Source organism: Cheilinus undulatus, linkage group 13 (genome assembly GCF_018320785.1).
Source record: "Cheilinus undulatus linkage group 13, ASM1832078v1, whole genome shotgun sequence".
Lineage (NCBI taxonomy): Eukaryota > Metazoa > Chordata > Actinopteri > Labriformes > Labridae > Cheilinus > Cheilinus undulatus.
The window spans coordinates 34,170,223-34,186,064 of record NC_054877.1 but is presented as its reverse complement, the minus strand read 5'-3'; the positions used below and the strand labels follow the sequence as shown (position 1 = coordinate 34,186,064).

The window sequence follows — 15,842 nt, the reverse complement described above, 5'->3', positions numbered from 1 at the left end:
TGCCCTCTACAGGTTGAAACAATCTGCTGCAACTGAATTTCTTTGAAAATTCATCCAGCTGATCTGGTGCTAAGACTTGCAAGAGTCAACTGCTGAAATTTGCAGTTCTACTCAAACTTGCAGTGACTTCATTTCTAAAAATACATCTAAACAGAGGTAATGTTGTCCTGCTTCGCTCAAACCAGGAACAAAATTAATACAATGAACCCCTTCCCCAGAAATAAACTGGAGATCACAGGAGATCCACAAAGTCCTCCATCTGCCCAAATGTAAAATTTTGGCTGAAAGACCAAGAAGAGAGGACTTTTTTTACATCACTACCCTGGGCACATTTCTTGCAATAACTACATGAAATTAACATAACTGCTTCATCAAAGTCTTTTGATTTTCATGGTATAATCCTCTTAGTAATAACATGTATGGCCTCAGCAAAATGACAGAAGTTTGGGAGTATTCATTTCCTTGGATCCCTGTTAGTCTAAAAAAGTAAAGTAGCAACCACTCTTCCTGGAGTCAACACAGGCAAACACGTAAATTAAAATTACAAAAGTCCAAACAGAATGTAAGAATGCTCATCTAAAAAAGGACAGAATCATCCGTTTCCCCATTTAAATCCTCTTTTGTTTATAAAACAGCCGTCAAATTAGCTAGTGGTCTAGATCGCAAAAGTTTCGTGGGTAATTGTGGGATCAACCAATCAGAGACGTCGCTGTGAAACTCTAGGATTGTGGGTAATATAGTAAACCATGTTTTTCTTAAAATAAGGTTGGTAAAATATGGACTTGTGTCCTCTACCTGAAGACTCACACTCAGGGAGCTTGAGATAAATGCTGAAAAGCAGCATAGGCTGAATGATATCGTGGCTGATGAGGGACAGCAGGAGGGTTGTCCTGTCCATGATGTTTTGAAGGCTTTTTTAAATTCTGAGGTGTAGTTACTCTATTAACTTTGATGGATTTTTGCCACAAACAGGGTTGAACCTGACATTAGTGTACACTATTCCTTTTTCCTCTTTCATAGGACTCCCAAATTATTCCTCAAAACCATTGCAAAGCTGAGAAGAAATAGCCATAGTTGTATTTCAGGGTTCCTACACACTTTTGAAAATTTTAAGACTTTTTAAGACCTTTTTAAAACCTGAACTGTGAAAAAAGAATACCACTTGTTGTTCAGCAGCCAAAAACAAAAGGTATGTGAGATTTCTTAGTGCAATCCACCAGGACTGAGTTTTCTGAATTAACAAAATGTTTTAAAATATCACATGATATAGGGCAAAGGCATTTTTGGGTCATAAATGCCCAAATCTGAATATTATTCTATCAATATACAATATGGTAATATTTATCATAGCATATTTTTAGGTTGGCTAACCTGATGCTAAACAGTTGTATTACATAAAAGGAATATTACACCTTTTGTCAGGGGGGACCTGTATAAATGTTTTAGTTGGCAACTTGGCCGGCCAGAGAACTGTAATGTGGACAAACATGTTCTCAAAAAGAAAGATTACAATTAATGGAAACAATGATGTGATAAATAAATACCTTAGGCAAAATGCATCTTAAAATCCATTCATAAGACCCCTCACAAGTAAAAATAGGGCTTTTTAAGAAATTTAAATTTTAAAAGCCCAATTTAAAAGTTTTCAAGGATCTGCAGTGTGTTTTCACTCTTGCCAACTCCCCCGGGATCCCAGCAGACAACCGTGGAGCACACATTATCCTTATTTAAGTGGAAGTACATAAAAAGTGAGAAACTCATGCCTGTGATGTACCTTTGCTTCCCTGTCACAGACCTCTCCTCCTCCACCTGTTGCTACATGCAGCATCAGATGACATCTGCTGCAAGGCCTGCAAAGTCCCCCTGCGGAATGAAACTTTCTTCCACGTCATATTTTTCATTTTACTCCCTTTTAATGCTCATTTTTCACTTTTTTCAGACTCTTTTCCTAAGCAGGTTAAACAAGTGTGGAGGGGAGGGGTGTAGTTGTGGCTGTAGATTTGATTGGGGCAGCCAATTGCCATTTTTAAAAAATACAACCAATGAGCTGCTGCTCTTGCTCTACAGGATGCTAGGCAGTTAAAATAAAATACAAGGATGATAAAGTCACACCAGCCACAAAGTGCATCAACCCACTGGGGAAATGCCTGGGATGGCAGATTATCAGTCCAGCCCTGACTTTAAAAGCAATGTGGACTCTACTTTCCTTAGAAATATAAAGGCTCAGATTGTTGTCAGCACTTTATAGTTTTTCAAATAAAGATAAAATGAACATTTCTCTTGAGATATATCACTAGATATAAAAAAGAGGAACAACTGCAATAAATGAACAAGTGAAATTGTATTTTTCTTTATGTAGTGTCCTGGCATGGTCAGAAATAGATCTCTGTCTGTTGTGAACAGATTTATGTTACAGTGAATCTAGTATATTGCACCATGATTATGAATGCATTTTATCTGATTCTCATGCTGAAAACCAAACAGTAGAGTTTGTATTGTGCCTTATCTCTTTTTATCTGAAGCTCTAATCGGTGAATGTTTTATAACTGTTCAGGGATTCAATCATATTATAATTTTCTGGTTATTATTAAAAACCATCTTTAGCTAAGGAATTGTATAATCACTAATATGGATTTACCAAATGTAAATGGGCGAAAGCTATTCTGCATGCAGTGCATTCAGAACCCAATCTGTACATGTGAAAGAGAAATAAACTGTGAAATGTTTAGATGCTGTCTGCTTTTATTCAAAACTTCATATTCAAGATCTTTTATGCAGCAAACAGTATAATTAATTTCCGACCTTTACAGACAAAGAACACATATGTTTTATTCAGCTATCTGATAAAACTTCTGAAACAAAATGTGCCTTTAAATGTGCAAATAAGGTGAACTGAAAATAAGAAAAGCACCTAAACCCAGCTGAGAAGGCAGTCCTTTCAGTAAAGCTGGAGGTGCACTGTAGATGTATCAATGTGTCATGCCTGTTTAAAATATTGATCATATAAATACAGTAATCATACAAGGGATTATGAGTTAGGCTTAACAGTACACCTAACGTAAAACTGTCATACTCCTAATTGGGTCCTTCATGTGCACTCACAGTGCTGTAAGGCTGCCAGAGATTACCGTCCCAGATCAGAGCAGTGCTGTTATCAACAATACATACAAATCCAAGTCAGCCTTGTTCACAAAGTTTACATTCACAAAGCTCTTTGTAGATCCTCTTGCGTATATTTGGTATGTCCTTCTGTGAAAACTGCAGCGGTTTAGCCAGAGCGAGACACCGAGAATACTGCAAAAGAAAAAAATATTTAAGTACGATCACTTTAAATCCATGCATACTTTTTAAGTGATGTCTATACGAAGCATGCTGTACCTCCAGGACAAAAACTCCACAGTCGTTCTCGTTGGTCTGTTGTGGAACTTCCTGTAAAGGACAGCAGGGGGAGACATCAGATTGTGTTAGGAGTTCATGTCTCTGGATGTTGCAGTCTAATGGCATACCAACACTTGAAAATGTGTAGCACTTTTGAACCCCTTAAGTCCAGTTTGTTTGACTAATCTAAGAGTTCTGAACCACACTCAGACACAGCACACCTCCTTGGCCCTGGCAAAGACGGCAGAGGTCAGTGTGGTTTGGTTGCTTATGCATGCACACAAGCACAAAGTGCACAACGTGGAAATGATGTATAATCAATACAACTAATACTCTTCATAATCATTTGAAACAATGGCAGTGTGTCATAGGGCCATATCTAACTAACATGACTCAGAATAAGGCACAATAATAGTAATAGACTCAGGTAAAACACATTTGGGTGTTCGAGTAATTAATTAAGCTGACCAATCAAATGAGACATCCTTAGGAGATGCTTTAAGCAGCAGTGGTTAAAAGAGAGGAAACCAACCAAACCACTGTTGTGCCAAGGCATAAAACTCACAGACTAGCAATGCCAAGAGGAAAAGAGACATCCGAAGACATCACGAAGAAGGTGGTGGCAGCCCGTCAGTCTGGGGAAAGCTACAAGACCATGTCCAAAAGATTCCAGCCATATCCATCCACTATGGCTACATCCACACTGCAGTTGAAAGTGACCTGAATCTGATTTTTTTTGCTCACATGTGACTTGTATCTGACTTTTTTCTGACAGTGTGTACAGCCCAAGTCACATTGAATCTGACAGTTTTGAATCAGATTCAGGCCACTTTGTATGTGGTTCTAAATCAGAACTACACTCCAGTCTGGCCAAACCACACATCACCTCAAGAGAGGTGCAGACCTCTCTGGCAGCATCTGGGATAAATGTACATGCATCAACAATCAGGTGAAAAATGAACAGACACGACATTCATGGGAGAGTTGCTAGAAGGAAGCCTCCACTCTCAAGAAAGAAGAAATATGCCTATTTAAACTTTGCCAGAGGGCACTTAGACAACCAGAGGTCTGCTGAACAGATGAGTCCAAAATTGATTTATTTGGCCACAACCACAGGTGCTATTTTGAAGAGTAGTCAACACTGCATATCAAGAAAAGAACCTCCTCCCACCAGTGACACACTGAATTCCCTGGCCTGTCAACAAACTCTTGACCAGAATCTCCTGCCATCAGTCACGGATTTGGAGCTAGGACAAAAATGGATGATGCAACAAGACAACAACCCAAAACATTCCAGCAAAACTACCAAGGAATGGCTTTAGAGACAAAAGATTGGCACTGTCAAAGTCCAGCCCACAATCCCATAGAAATGCTGTGGAAAGATCTAAAGCGGGCGGTACATGCCAGACGCCCCTCCAACATCTCTAAACAGGCTGAGTTCTGCAAGGAGGAGTGGGCAAAATCCCCAAAAGCAGATGTGAGATGCTGGTTAGTGGTTACAGAAGACGTTTGGCATCTCCTTTTGCGGCCACTACAACCAAACGTCTTCTGTAACCACTAACCAGCAGATGTGAGATGCTGGTTAGTGGTTACAGAAGACGTTTGGTTGTAGTGGCTGCAAAAGGAGATGCCAAGCTACTACATAAAAGGGCTTCACATACTTTTGCCCCTGGCAGATTTTCTGGGGGGTTTCTGTGGAAGATAAATTACTTTGTTGAATAAATAATGAAAATATATCTCTTTTTCTGTGTCCCTTAATTGGAAGGTCTACCTTACAAATTTGGATTTGGATGATCATTTAATAAGGTTATTTTAATTAAAAGATAAAATGATTATGTTTGGAGGGTTCACAAACTTTTAAGCAGCACTGTATAAAGATGGTCTCAGACAATTTAGTATCAAAGACTGTTTAAGACATGGACATACAGTCATGGATGAAAGTATTGGCACCCCTGGAATTTTTCCAGAAAATACACCATTTCTCACAGAAATTGTTGTAATTACGAATGTTTTTGGTTTACACCTGTTTATTTCCTTTATGTGCACTGGAGCAACACAAAAAATCTGCAAAAAAAGGACAAAATTGACATAATTTTACACAAAACTCAAAAAATGGGCCGGACAAAACTGTTGGCACCCTTTTAAAACTATGGGTAAATCATTTTATTTCAGGTATATGATTCTCATTTAAACTCACCTGTGGCAGTAACAAGTGCTGGCAATCTAGAAATCACACCTGAAGCCAGTTAGAATGTCTAAAAGTTGACTCAACCTTTGTGTTGTGTGCCTGTGTGTGTCACACCAAGCATGGAGAAGAGAAAGAAGAGCCCAGACTTGTCTGAGGACTTAAGAAGCAAAATTGTAGAAAAATATGAACAATCTCAAGATTACAAGACCATCTCCAGAGATCTTGAAATCCCTTTGTCCACTGTGTGTAATACAATCAAGAAGTTTATAACCCATGGAACTGTGGCTAACCTCCCTGGATGTGGACAGAAGAGAAAAATGGACAAAAGAATGCAACACAGGATAGTTTGAATGGTGGATAAACATCCTCAGTCAACTTCCATACAAATTCAGGCTGTCCTGCAGACTCAGGGTACAAAAGTGTCAGCCCTGACCATATGTCGTCATCTGAATGAGATGAAGCGCTATGGCAGGAGACCGAAGAGAACCCCACCGCTGACAAAGAACATTTTGTGGACAGATGAGACTAAGGTAGAGCTTTTTTGGAAAAGCATGTCATTCTACTGTTTACAGAAAACAGAATGAGGCCTACAAAGAAAAGAAGACAGTACCTACAGTCAAACATGGTGGAGGTTCAAGGATATTTTGGGGTTATTTTGCTGCCTCTGGCACTGGCAGCCTTGACTGTGTGCAAGAAATCATGAAATCTGGAGACTATCAAAAGATTTTGGGCTGCAATGTAGGGCCTAGTGTCAGAAAGCTGGGTCTGCATTAGAGGTCATGGGTGTTCCAGCAGGACAATGACCCCAAACATATTTCAAAAGGTACCAAGAAATGGTTGGAGACAAAGCGCTGGAGAGTTCCTAAGTGGCCAGCAATGAGCCCGGATCTAAATCCCATTGAACACCTATGGAGAGATCTCAAAATTGCTGTTGCAAGAAGGCACCCTTCAAATCTGAGAGACCTGGAGCAGTTTGCAAAAGAAGAGTGGTCCAAAATTCCAGTTGAGAGGTGTAAGAAGCTTGTTGATGGTTGTAGGAAGATATTGGTTCAGTTATTTTTTCCCAAGGGTGTGCAACCAAATATGAAGTTGAGGGTGCCAATAATTGTGTCCGGCCCATTTTTTGAGTTTTGTGTAAAATTATGTAAATTTTATCTTTTTTCTTCGGATTTTTGTGTTGCTCCAATACACATAAAAGAAATAAACGTGTATAACAAAAATATTTGTAATTGCAACAATTTCTGTGAGAAATGGTGTATTTTCTGGAAAAATTCCAGAGGTGCCAATACTTTTGTCCATGGCTGTAAATGTTTCAAAGCAACAATGGCAGTCACCACATTGGAAATGCTGTCCTCAAACTAACTTTTTTTTTACCCTCCCACAAAAACATTATGTCATAAAATTGGTTGCTGTTGGGCAGGCACACACATAGCCTTGCAAAGTTGATGGATTGGCAAGAGTTGTGAGTCTGTCAGAACTCACAAACATTTCAGATTGGTTCTGTCAGAACCAGTCTGAAAAATTACCAGACTAATAGGCTTCATTCAAGGAGAACGAGGCAGCAGCTATGGGAGGGTTAAGCTTGACTGCAAGCTGGTAAAAAATGTCTGCCGCCAATGAAGCAATTAGCTTAGATGAGCTACAGTAGCAGTTTCACCAGACCTGGACAATATTTCTTTATTAAAGAAGTGCAAAGAACTTCACTGAAAGCTTTTCTATGCAGCAAAGATGCTTTTGCTCTCCCTTCAACTGGCCTAAGCATGAGTTTGTGGTAATTAGGGGTATGGGTTTAGTAGTATTTAAAGGCCTGGTAAGATAATTTTTTTATAATATTTTACTTAACCTTTATTTTGCCAGGTTAGTACTATTGAGATGTCTGTCAATATACTCTCTTGCTGTCCCTCCACAACAGGCTGTCCTGGCATGCATTACAGGTGCAGCAAAAATCCTAAAACAAGGGAAAGACTCAGGATGAAAATCCTGGCTGGAATGAAGCTATAGTTGTGTTTACGGTTATGAGCGGTGAAATTGCGTATGATCTGGCTGGTGACGCTACCCTGTCTGCTCGCTGTCATTGGTTGTTGTGGGTACTCCGTCTGAGAGCACTACGACCTAGACTTGTAAATATAAAACTTGTTTGATATTTACCATTTGGGGTCTGGGAGGATACAACGCATTTTGGAGCAGTAAAATCGTGTTGACACCACACACATGCAGATTATTTAAACTAATAGTTTGCGACAGTTGCCACTCAGGATATGCCCCCACAATTGTAGGGGGAGGCAAATCTTGCCTAAAATCGGGCTTTACATCCTGTAGTGTGTGGCTGGCCTAAGTATAAGTTTAAAAAAGCTACCGAAAATGCAAGGTTTGTACATGGTGCTTTGTGCAACATTGTGCCCTTTATCCCCCTAAAGGGAAGGTGGGGGTCCCCAATCTCTGACTTCGTTATTTTAGGTGTCACAGCTTTAAGAGTTTGGGAACCCCTGGTCTAAGACGAAGTGTACTTAAAGAAGTCCAGCTGACTTTAGAATATTAAGTACAATGGTGAGTAAGAAATCCACAGTTTGTGAAAAATCTCAGAGCTCCATCATACACACAGACCGACATATGAAGACTCTGAGCTGAGGCATTCATGTACACAACATCACTTACACACAATTAGCTCAGATGTAGTTATAGTTGCAGTTTTATCAGGACATTTCTTCAATTAGAGCAGAGTGAAGAACTGAACTGAAAGATTTTCTTGGCAGAAAAAAAGGTTTCTGCTCTTCTCAGAACTGGCTTCAGAATGAGTTTGATTCACCAACTGGCCCCACTATTAGAAAACAACAACAGCACGCGCCTGTTGAGCTCACTTTATGTTGTTACTTGTACTTGTAGTTTTGTTACTCTGATCGGCCTTTTACGGCTGGTATGTTCTTCCAATCAGCTTCCAAAAATTGTTTTGAAAAATTCTGCCCTTCCAAAACATTTTGTATGTGCAGTTAAATTATACTATACACCAGGGGTCATCAACACCATTTGAACAAAGGCCCGGTTTTTCTTAACAGGTGGTGTAGGGGCTGAACCTTTAAATTAACAACAATTAAAATCAATATTTTGGTCTGCTTGGCACATTCTTAAAAACATATCTTGTCCTTCAAAAATTAATGGAAGTTTTTGGAAATATTTAAGCTAAATATTTCTGGACCCCTCATGATGTCCATTAGTGAGTTTGATACTAATATGATGTGTCATGATTGGCCAAAAACACATGAAGGAAACAGATCTTCAGTGTAGATTAAAGAGGAACATCTGGTTTCATGATCAAATAACGTTACATATACCATATCATCTCAAAAGTCTGCTCCTCTCTCCCCCCTCTCTGTACTTTGAGTCTTCATTGTTATCTCACATCATTTGGTGTTTTTAAGGCTATTTATTTTCACAGATAGAGGGAAAGTTGAGATTAGATCAGTTGTACTGAAGACGCGTTTGGAGATGCATGATCTGGTCTGCTGTGCTAAAGGTTAGGAACTTGTGATCTGATCAACAAGTCTGTAGTAACAATAACAAATTAAACTGCCTTTATAAAAAGAAGTAATAAAAAAATACAACGTACCTCATCAAAAGAAACAACCCATCCACTTTCGAACTCAGTTTGGTTCTTCTCCTTTGCTTCTGTCATCAAGTACTTCAGGATGTTCTGTTAAAAATGAGCAAAAAAAAATTGTTTCACAGTGTCTTAAAGATGTTCTGATTAATCAGGGTATGTATGAGTAGATGCTGTCAAAATTGCTAAGACTTCACAATTCTATATTTAAAACAATGCAATCTCCATTATTTTAACCATTAGTAGCATTGTAAAGTAGCTTTACAAAATAGGCTAATTGATAGTTTTGGGCAAAAGCTGACACAAAAGTGAGAGAGGGCTGTCTAAATGGCACGAATACATTGGCAGCATTTCAGTACCAAAATGTTGCAAATCTCACAGTGTGCAGGAATTTGGTTATTGACCCATATTGGGGACGTAGAGGTCTTACAGTTTGGTTGCCGTAATGTAGCAAATGGTATTGACAGCGTTTGGTTTTATTAAAATGATAGAGACAAGTGCTTTTACCCTGCCGATCTTCTGGAGAGCATTTCCTTGAGAGTCGTACAGGCAGATCTTCTTTTTGATGATGTCAGCAGAAACCAAACACCAGTGGACCTCCAGGTGGATCGGCACCAAAATAACATTTTTAGAAAACAAATCCACCTGTGCGAGAAAGTAGGGTTTAAACCACAAATTCTGCTTTCTCATTATATCTGAGGTCAGTCTTGTTTTGATCTTTTTTCCAGCCAACTGTGCACCTGAAAACATCAAACTCTAACATAAACTCTAATTAGTAATGACATGGCATCAAAATTAGAGCCGACCTGCTTTGTCCATCTCTTCACACCTTCATATCCCTTTGTCATGAGTTGCCGGTGGAAAAAGCTGTTGAGGAAATGAACCTGAGAGAAGAGAGATACAAAAATTACCACCTTTAATAAGAACTCCTAGTTTCAGTGCACTTTGATGATTATGAAAACAAAACCTTGGTTAGGCTTTGAAAGAAATTTACAAGTACTATATGGATAGTGTTAATGGTATTGAATGATTCAAGGATAGCAGCACATCTCTATATTGTAAGACATAATGGGCTGAATTAAAGAGGCTGTGCATGGGGCGGAAAATGTCCAATATCCGTGTGTCTTGTCTGTTTCTGACTCCAAGATGTCGCAGTGTCATGCTGAGACGTAGTCCTGCAACCAAAACTGTTCAGTTTTCATTTTGGTTTGTGTACAGAGTTGCTGAGGGATCAAATACGAAGAGGAGGAGGATCAGGAGGGCAACAGCAGAAAGTGGTATACAGCATAGGTCAGTTCCTAATGATGTAAGTATATTTTAATTCAAGTCTATTAAAAAAAAAAATTAAAAAACAAGTTTAAAAACTGTCCTAGATGACCAGAGAGCTGTACAATGCAAGCAGGAGAACAATGCAAGAACCAAGCCCGGACCATATGAGAAAAATGTACATTGTGCAATGACAGTTTCAGTACTGCAATGGCATAAATTGGGACAAATAAACAAAAGGGGGTATAGTTGGTATGCTTCACTTTCTATGTCTACAAGTGCATCTAAAAATGTTTGAATATCATGAAAAGGGTTTTTTTTTTTGTTTTAATCTTGATTGTGGCTTACAGCTCACAAAAATCATGAATCCACAATCTCAAAATATTAGAATATCCCAAAGTACACGTCTTAAAAAAAATTTATAACACCAAAATGTTAATCTTCTGGAAAATTATGCTAATTCATGCACCCAGTAATTGACTGGAGCTCCTTTTATACAAATTACTTCATCTATGCTACATGGTGTGGAGCCAATCAGTCCGTGGCACTGCTGGGGTGTTATGAAGCCCAGGCTGCATTGATAGCCCTTAACCCATCTGTATTGTTGGGTCTGGTGTCTCTCATCTTCCTCTTGACATTTCAACCAGAGGGTTGTTGATAACAAGTTTTATCTTTAGCGGACAGCTTTAGCTGATAGCATCAAAACAACGTGACTGGTGTTAAACCATTGGCATTATACCCAGGCCTGAATGCAACAGGTAAAATAAGCACATGCTAGGAGGGGGGAAGCATCGCTGAACTTTTTAATTGAAGCTAACAAAGTCCTTTCAGTCCATTTCTGCTGGAAGAATCTAAAACAATGTTTAGTTACCCCAAACCAGATATCAAACATAAGTGGATTACAGTTTTTTTTGCTGGAGAGCAACCAGAGGTTTCTGCAGATTATGTTCATGTATTTTTTTTTTGGTCTTGTTTGATCTGAAAACTTTGTGAAAAAAAGTGGAGCAGCTAATTGCACAAACTCTAGACATAACATTTGACTTCTCCCACACCTCCCTGCATCTTTGAAAAACCCCTGAAGGCCTCGCTAAAAGAGGCAGATATGTTTTGAAGATATTTACAGTTGCAAGAAAAAAAATATATAATCACAGGCTTCAGAGAAATCCTCCACTATGGAACTCATTAGAAACATTATAAACCGAATTTACAGCATGGAGATACTGACTTTACTGAAAACTGAAAATGTCCATCCCTTATGTGCTCTGCTGAAATGTTATTACTACTACAGTTCATTATTGGCCATATTTTAATAAGCAGAGTAGTAGGAATGACGGCCTTTTTTACCTTGTGATGAGCAGATTCCATGATCAATTCTCCATACATGTTCATCACCTGCAGCAGAAACAGAAAAAGACAAGTTAAATTAAGCGTAAAAAACTACTGTCTTTGTTTTTTCCACTATAAAAAACCCTCAAATGACATTGTTTTGTACATCATATGTTTCATTACCTGATCATTGAGCCAGTTCTGATCTGCCAACGTGGACAAGTCATCCAGCGTTAGAGTGTGTTTTTTGTAGACCAGCTGAAAGGAGGGAATGGGTTTTTGAAGTAATGCAGTCCTGCATCTGGAGACCTCTGAGAAGATGAAATTGTTCCTGTACAGGTAGAGAAAACAAAACACTACAGACATTAAACCAGGGGTCATCAACCACATTCATACATGGGCCAGACTTTCAAAGGAACTAAATTAAATCAACATTTTAGTCTATTTCACATATTACTGTATTAGTATTCGTACTTTTTTTAAAATGTCTGTAACTTTTAAGCATAAGCAGTAAGAGCAGCCCCTACTGCAGCCAGCCACAAGGAAGTGATTGATATTTTAGCTTCATATTTTTGGAGCTTCTCTGTTGTCCATCACTGGGTTTGACATGATAAGCTGTGTCCTGATTGGTAGGAAACACGTGCAGAAAATAAGTCTTTTCTTTTAAGGAAAAGCTGCACTGTCCAAGAGCCTGATGTGGAAAGTTACCACAAAAACTGCAGATTTAATTAGGACATGATTGATGAGTATGTGGTTATCATGAATCATATTTACTAATGATGGCTGGCAGGTGAATTTCTGAAAAATGGGTCAAACATAAGTCAATCCTGATAAAATATCTTTTTCCTAGCTTGATTTAATAGCAATAGGGATATAAAGACAAAACATACACTAAAAAAAACATGTTTTCTGGATTTATTTGTCTTTTGGGTGCTGGATGGGAAGCTTTGGAGGGACTGATATGACTACCTGGCTGTCAGCTGACCAAACTAAACTCCACCTCTGTGAATTTTACCATTATAAAATGTGATTTAAAGAGCACTACTCTGGAGTCAAGACTTTTGATTACATAAACAGGGAAAATGACACACTTCTAAGTGATTCAGAAAGACTTACCTGCCAATAATATCAGTGTTACACCTCCTCTTCAGATATCTCAAGATGTCGATCTTTTGCAGTGGGATAAAACTTCCATACTTGCAGTAGAAGTTGAAAAGAAATTCTAGAGACACACAAAAATTGTAATCAACAAACCTGAAGAACAGAAAACCAACAGAAAAAATACTTGAAAAATGTTACGATTATTTACCATGGATGTGTTTAGTCAGAGCTCTAAGGCTGACATCAGCTTGAGAAGACACCGTCTTGGCAGAGGTGATACCTCCAGCTGTATTGCTGTTTGTAGCCAGAGTCGTAGTAGTCCACTGCTCTGATGGCTCATCTACCTCAGGCCTCTGAGATTGTAACAATATCTGTGATTCTTTTATAAGAGCAGAGAAAGCACATGTATCATCCTCAGGCAGCAGTGGCTTAACAATGAGGGAAACCTCTGGGCCAGGCATTTCAACTGTCTGTACCAGTGCCTCTTCTTTTTGAGAAGGTACAGTTTGATTGAGGCTCATTAAAGTAACATTTGTGTCAGTAACCTGGGTCTGAATGGAGCTGGAGGCGGGTAATGTCTCAGGTGGACTGACAAATTCACACTGGTTAAGCAGGCGGTTCTGCTTTCTAGGCGGCTCCTCTGACCCTCTGTTTTCACATCTGAGAGGTGAAAGATGAGCTGCTGTTCCGATGTGGGGATTCTGTGAATGTGGCGTGTGGTTTGTGGAAACTTTTGTCCCATTTTTCTGTGATTGAGTCTTTTTCCTGAGGCAAGAACCAGAACGAGGACTGCACACAAAAGCCTGCTTCCTTGTTCTATAGATACCAAAACCACATTTCTCCTTCCGCCTCCTCCACATCCAGAGCTGTAGTTTATAGAACAAGCGTCTCTTTGCTCGCCTGGAGAGGTGAGAAACTCCCTTAAGGGAAGACACGAGTCCCCTCTTTCGCTTGAGGCATTTTGCTCTGCCCCGTGCACTCTGTTTTCGATGCATTTGGGAGCATTTGATGAGTGGTAAGGGTCACGTTTGAGTATAGATATGCAGGTCTGAACCTGGGTTTTATTGTAATTCTTTAGACCAAAAGATACTCGAGGCTATAGTCCACCTTCCTGCTGCAATATCCTGTTACTTCAGATGAGCTGCTGTTAGCTGAGCCAGTGAAGCACGGGGAAATTTAAAGATGAGTCTGATGCTGATGGATGCGTAGGTTCTCCCACACCTTGTTTTTGTGGCTTCTTTAGTAGTGCAAAAAATAGTCCAAATGCTGTAATACAGAAAGGATGTGTTAATATAAGCAAGGTTCTAACACAATTTACAAGTTTTTGATAAAACTGATTTTGTTTAGTCATCTTTAAACTAACAAAACTTGTGTCTGGGGCCCACAGCAGTTTACAGCAATGTTGGAATGAATATTTTGAGGAGATCTTTCTGGGACCCAGCCAAATGGGGGACCTATTCAGTCAGAGGGCACATGAAGGTCGGGAAATCATGGACCGTTGTAAAGTTAAGCTGTGATAATCATTTAGCCATAAAACAAAACAAAACCTGGATTGACAGTGGCAAAAATAGGTGGCTTCAGCAGTGTAAAAATGGTAAAAAAAAAAATGTAGTGCAAATGGATTAAAAGTTGCAAAGTTTAGTTCAAAGTGGAAAAAATGTGCAAAAGTTGGTTTAATGGGTAAACAAATTTGGGAAAAATGGGGGAAAACAGTGATGAAAAGCAGTTAAAAAGTGGCATTGATAAATCATCTGAACATCAGAACCCTATAACAGCTTGCCACTCCAAAATACAGTAACTGTTAGCCAGGATGCAAGCACCAACTCTACTGACCCAACACATGCATAGGTATCAATACATCACGACGGGGGAGGGCCCATTTTCTGGGTTTTTTTAAAGTCCCAGCCAACTCTTTGGGCAGGGCTCTGCACTGGTAGTCATTTAATACAATTTATTTCCAACAGGGCAATCTTTTATGTCAAAAGGAAAATGAAAAATATCAAAAGTTTTAAGAACGGAATCTGTTTCATGAGGCAGGCGCAAAAGAGAGGATTGAATCCTGACACAAAAACAAAGCCAGCTTCTGTGCCGGGTTTTTGGTTTTTAAAACAAGAAATCAATATTATATGCTAAGTTTAAAATGTAACACTTTCAAAGTTCATTCTAAGTTCAAGTAGTCACATTTAATCCGGTATTGTTCAGTACATAATTCAATATATTTTTCTCACGCAATTTTTGATCAAGAGCATGTATATTACTTCAAAGTGAGGATTTTTGTGTTGCAGAATAACTTCATTTACTTCTAAGATTCACCTTAATGATCCATCTATCAACTTTATTTGTAAGCAGCTACATAAAACCTAAAGCTACATAACCTGTAACAAGATGATGTTAACGATAATTTGGCTGCTAGAAAACATCAATATCATCGATATATCACACAATTATTATCTAAGCTTTGCATTGCATTGCAGTTTAAAGACCGCATCTGAGCATGTGCGACACATGAAACTCGTCAAACACAACATTGAAATGTGAGTTTATCGACGGTTTTGCTGACATCCAGCTAACACACAAGTCATTCTTGAAGAACTTTACCCTGACACGTGTTTCCAAGCATGAGCCCTGCTAAATAACCCTAAGACAGCGTGGTTTCCTGACACAACTGTGGGTAACAAATGGTGAGCAGACAGCCATGTCGCTCTCTTACCGTTTGAGTCTTCTTGTCTCAGTGAAACTCCGAAGTGGACGGAATTATTGTTAGATTAATGTCAACCATGTTATGCTCCTTAAGAATAATGTTACCTTTAAATTTAAGACACCTTATCACGCGAGTACCCCCTCAGTTTGCAGCACACTTAGCATCATGTATACAGTTCATAGCACATTGGGAGTCGCATGTAGAATGCGTCACCACTGCGCGGACCAATCAGAGGTAACAGCGATTTCTGCGGGGAGAAGACTGCCGAAATGGGCCAAACTTTGCTG

The 15,842-nt window shown here is 39.1% G+C and overlaps 1 protein-coding gene across 2 annotated transcripts; it reads right to left on the bottom strand.

Annotated features, from left to right (window-relative positions):
- Positions 1-2,735: 2,735 nt before the first annotated feature.
- Positions 2,736-15,755, bottom strand: LOC121519567 (sentrin-specific protease 5-like). Of its 2 annotated transcripts, none has more exons than XM_041802314.1 (10): positions 15,565-15,755; positions 13,063-14,120; positions 12,870-12,975; positions 11,937-12,084; positions 11,772-11,819; positions 9,968-10,045; positions 9,669-9,806; positions 9,171-9,254; positions 3,379-3,429; positions 2,736-3,294 (listed from the first exon to the last, which is right to left on the bottom strand). In XM_041802314.1, exons 2-10 carry the CDS (start codon positions 13,847-13,849, stop codon positions 3,178-3,180), a joined length of 1,557 nt encoding a protein of 518 aa, XP_041658248.1. In that variant the 5' UTR covers positions 13,850-14,120; positions 15,565-15,755; the 3' UTR covers positions 2,736-3,177. The 2 variants fall into 2 exon arrangements, with proteins under 2 accessions (XP_041658248.1, XP_041658249.1); XM_041802315.1 differs by having other exon boundaries at positions 15,660-15,755.
- Positions 15,756-15,842: the final 87 nt, after the last annotated feature.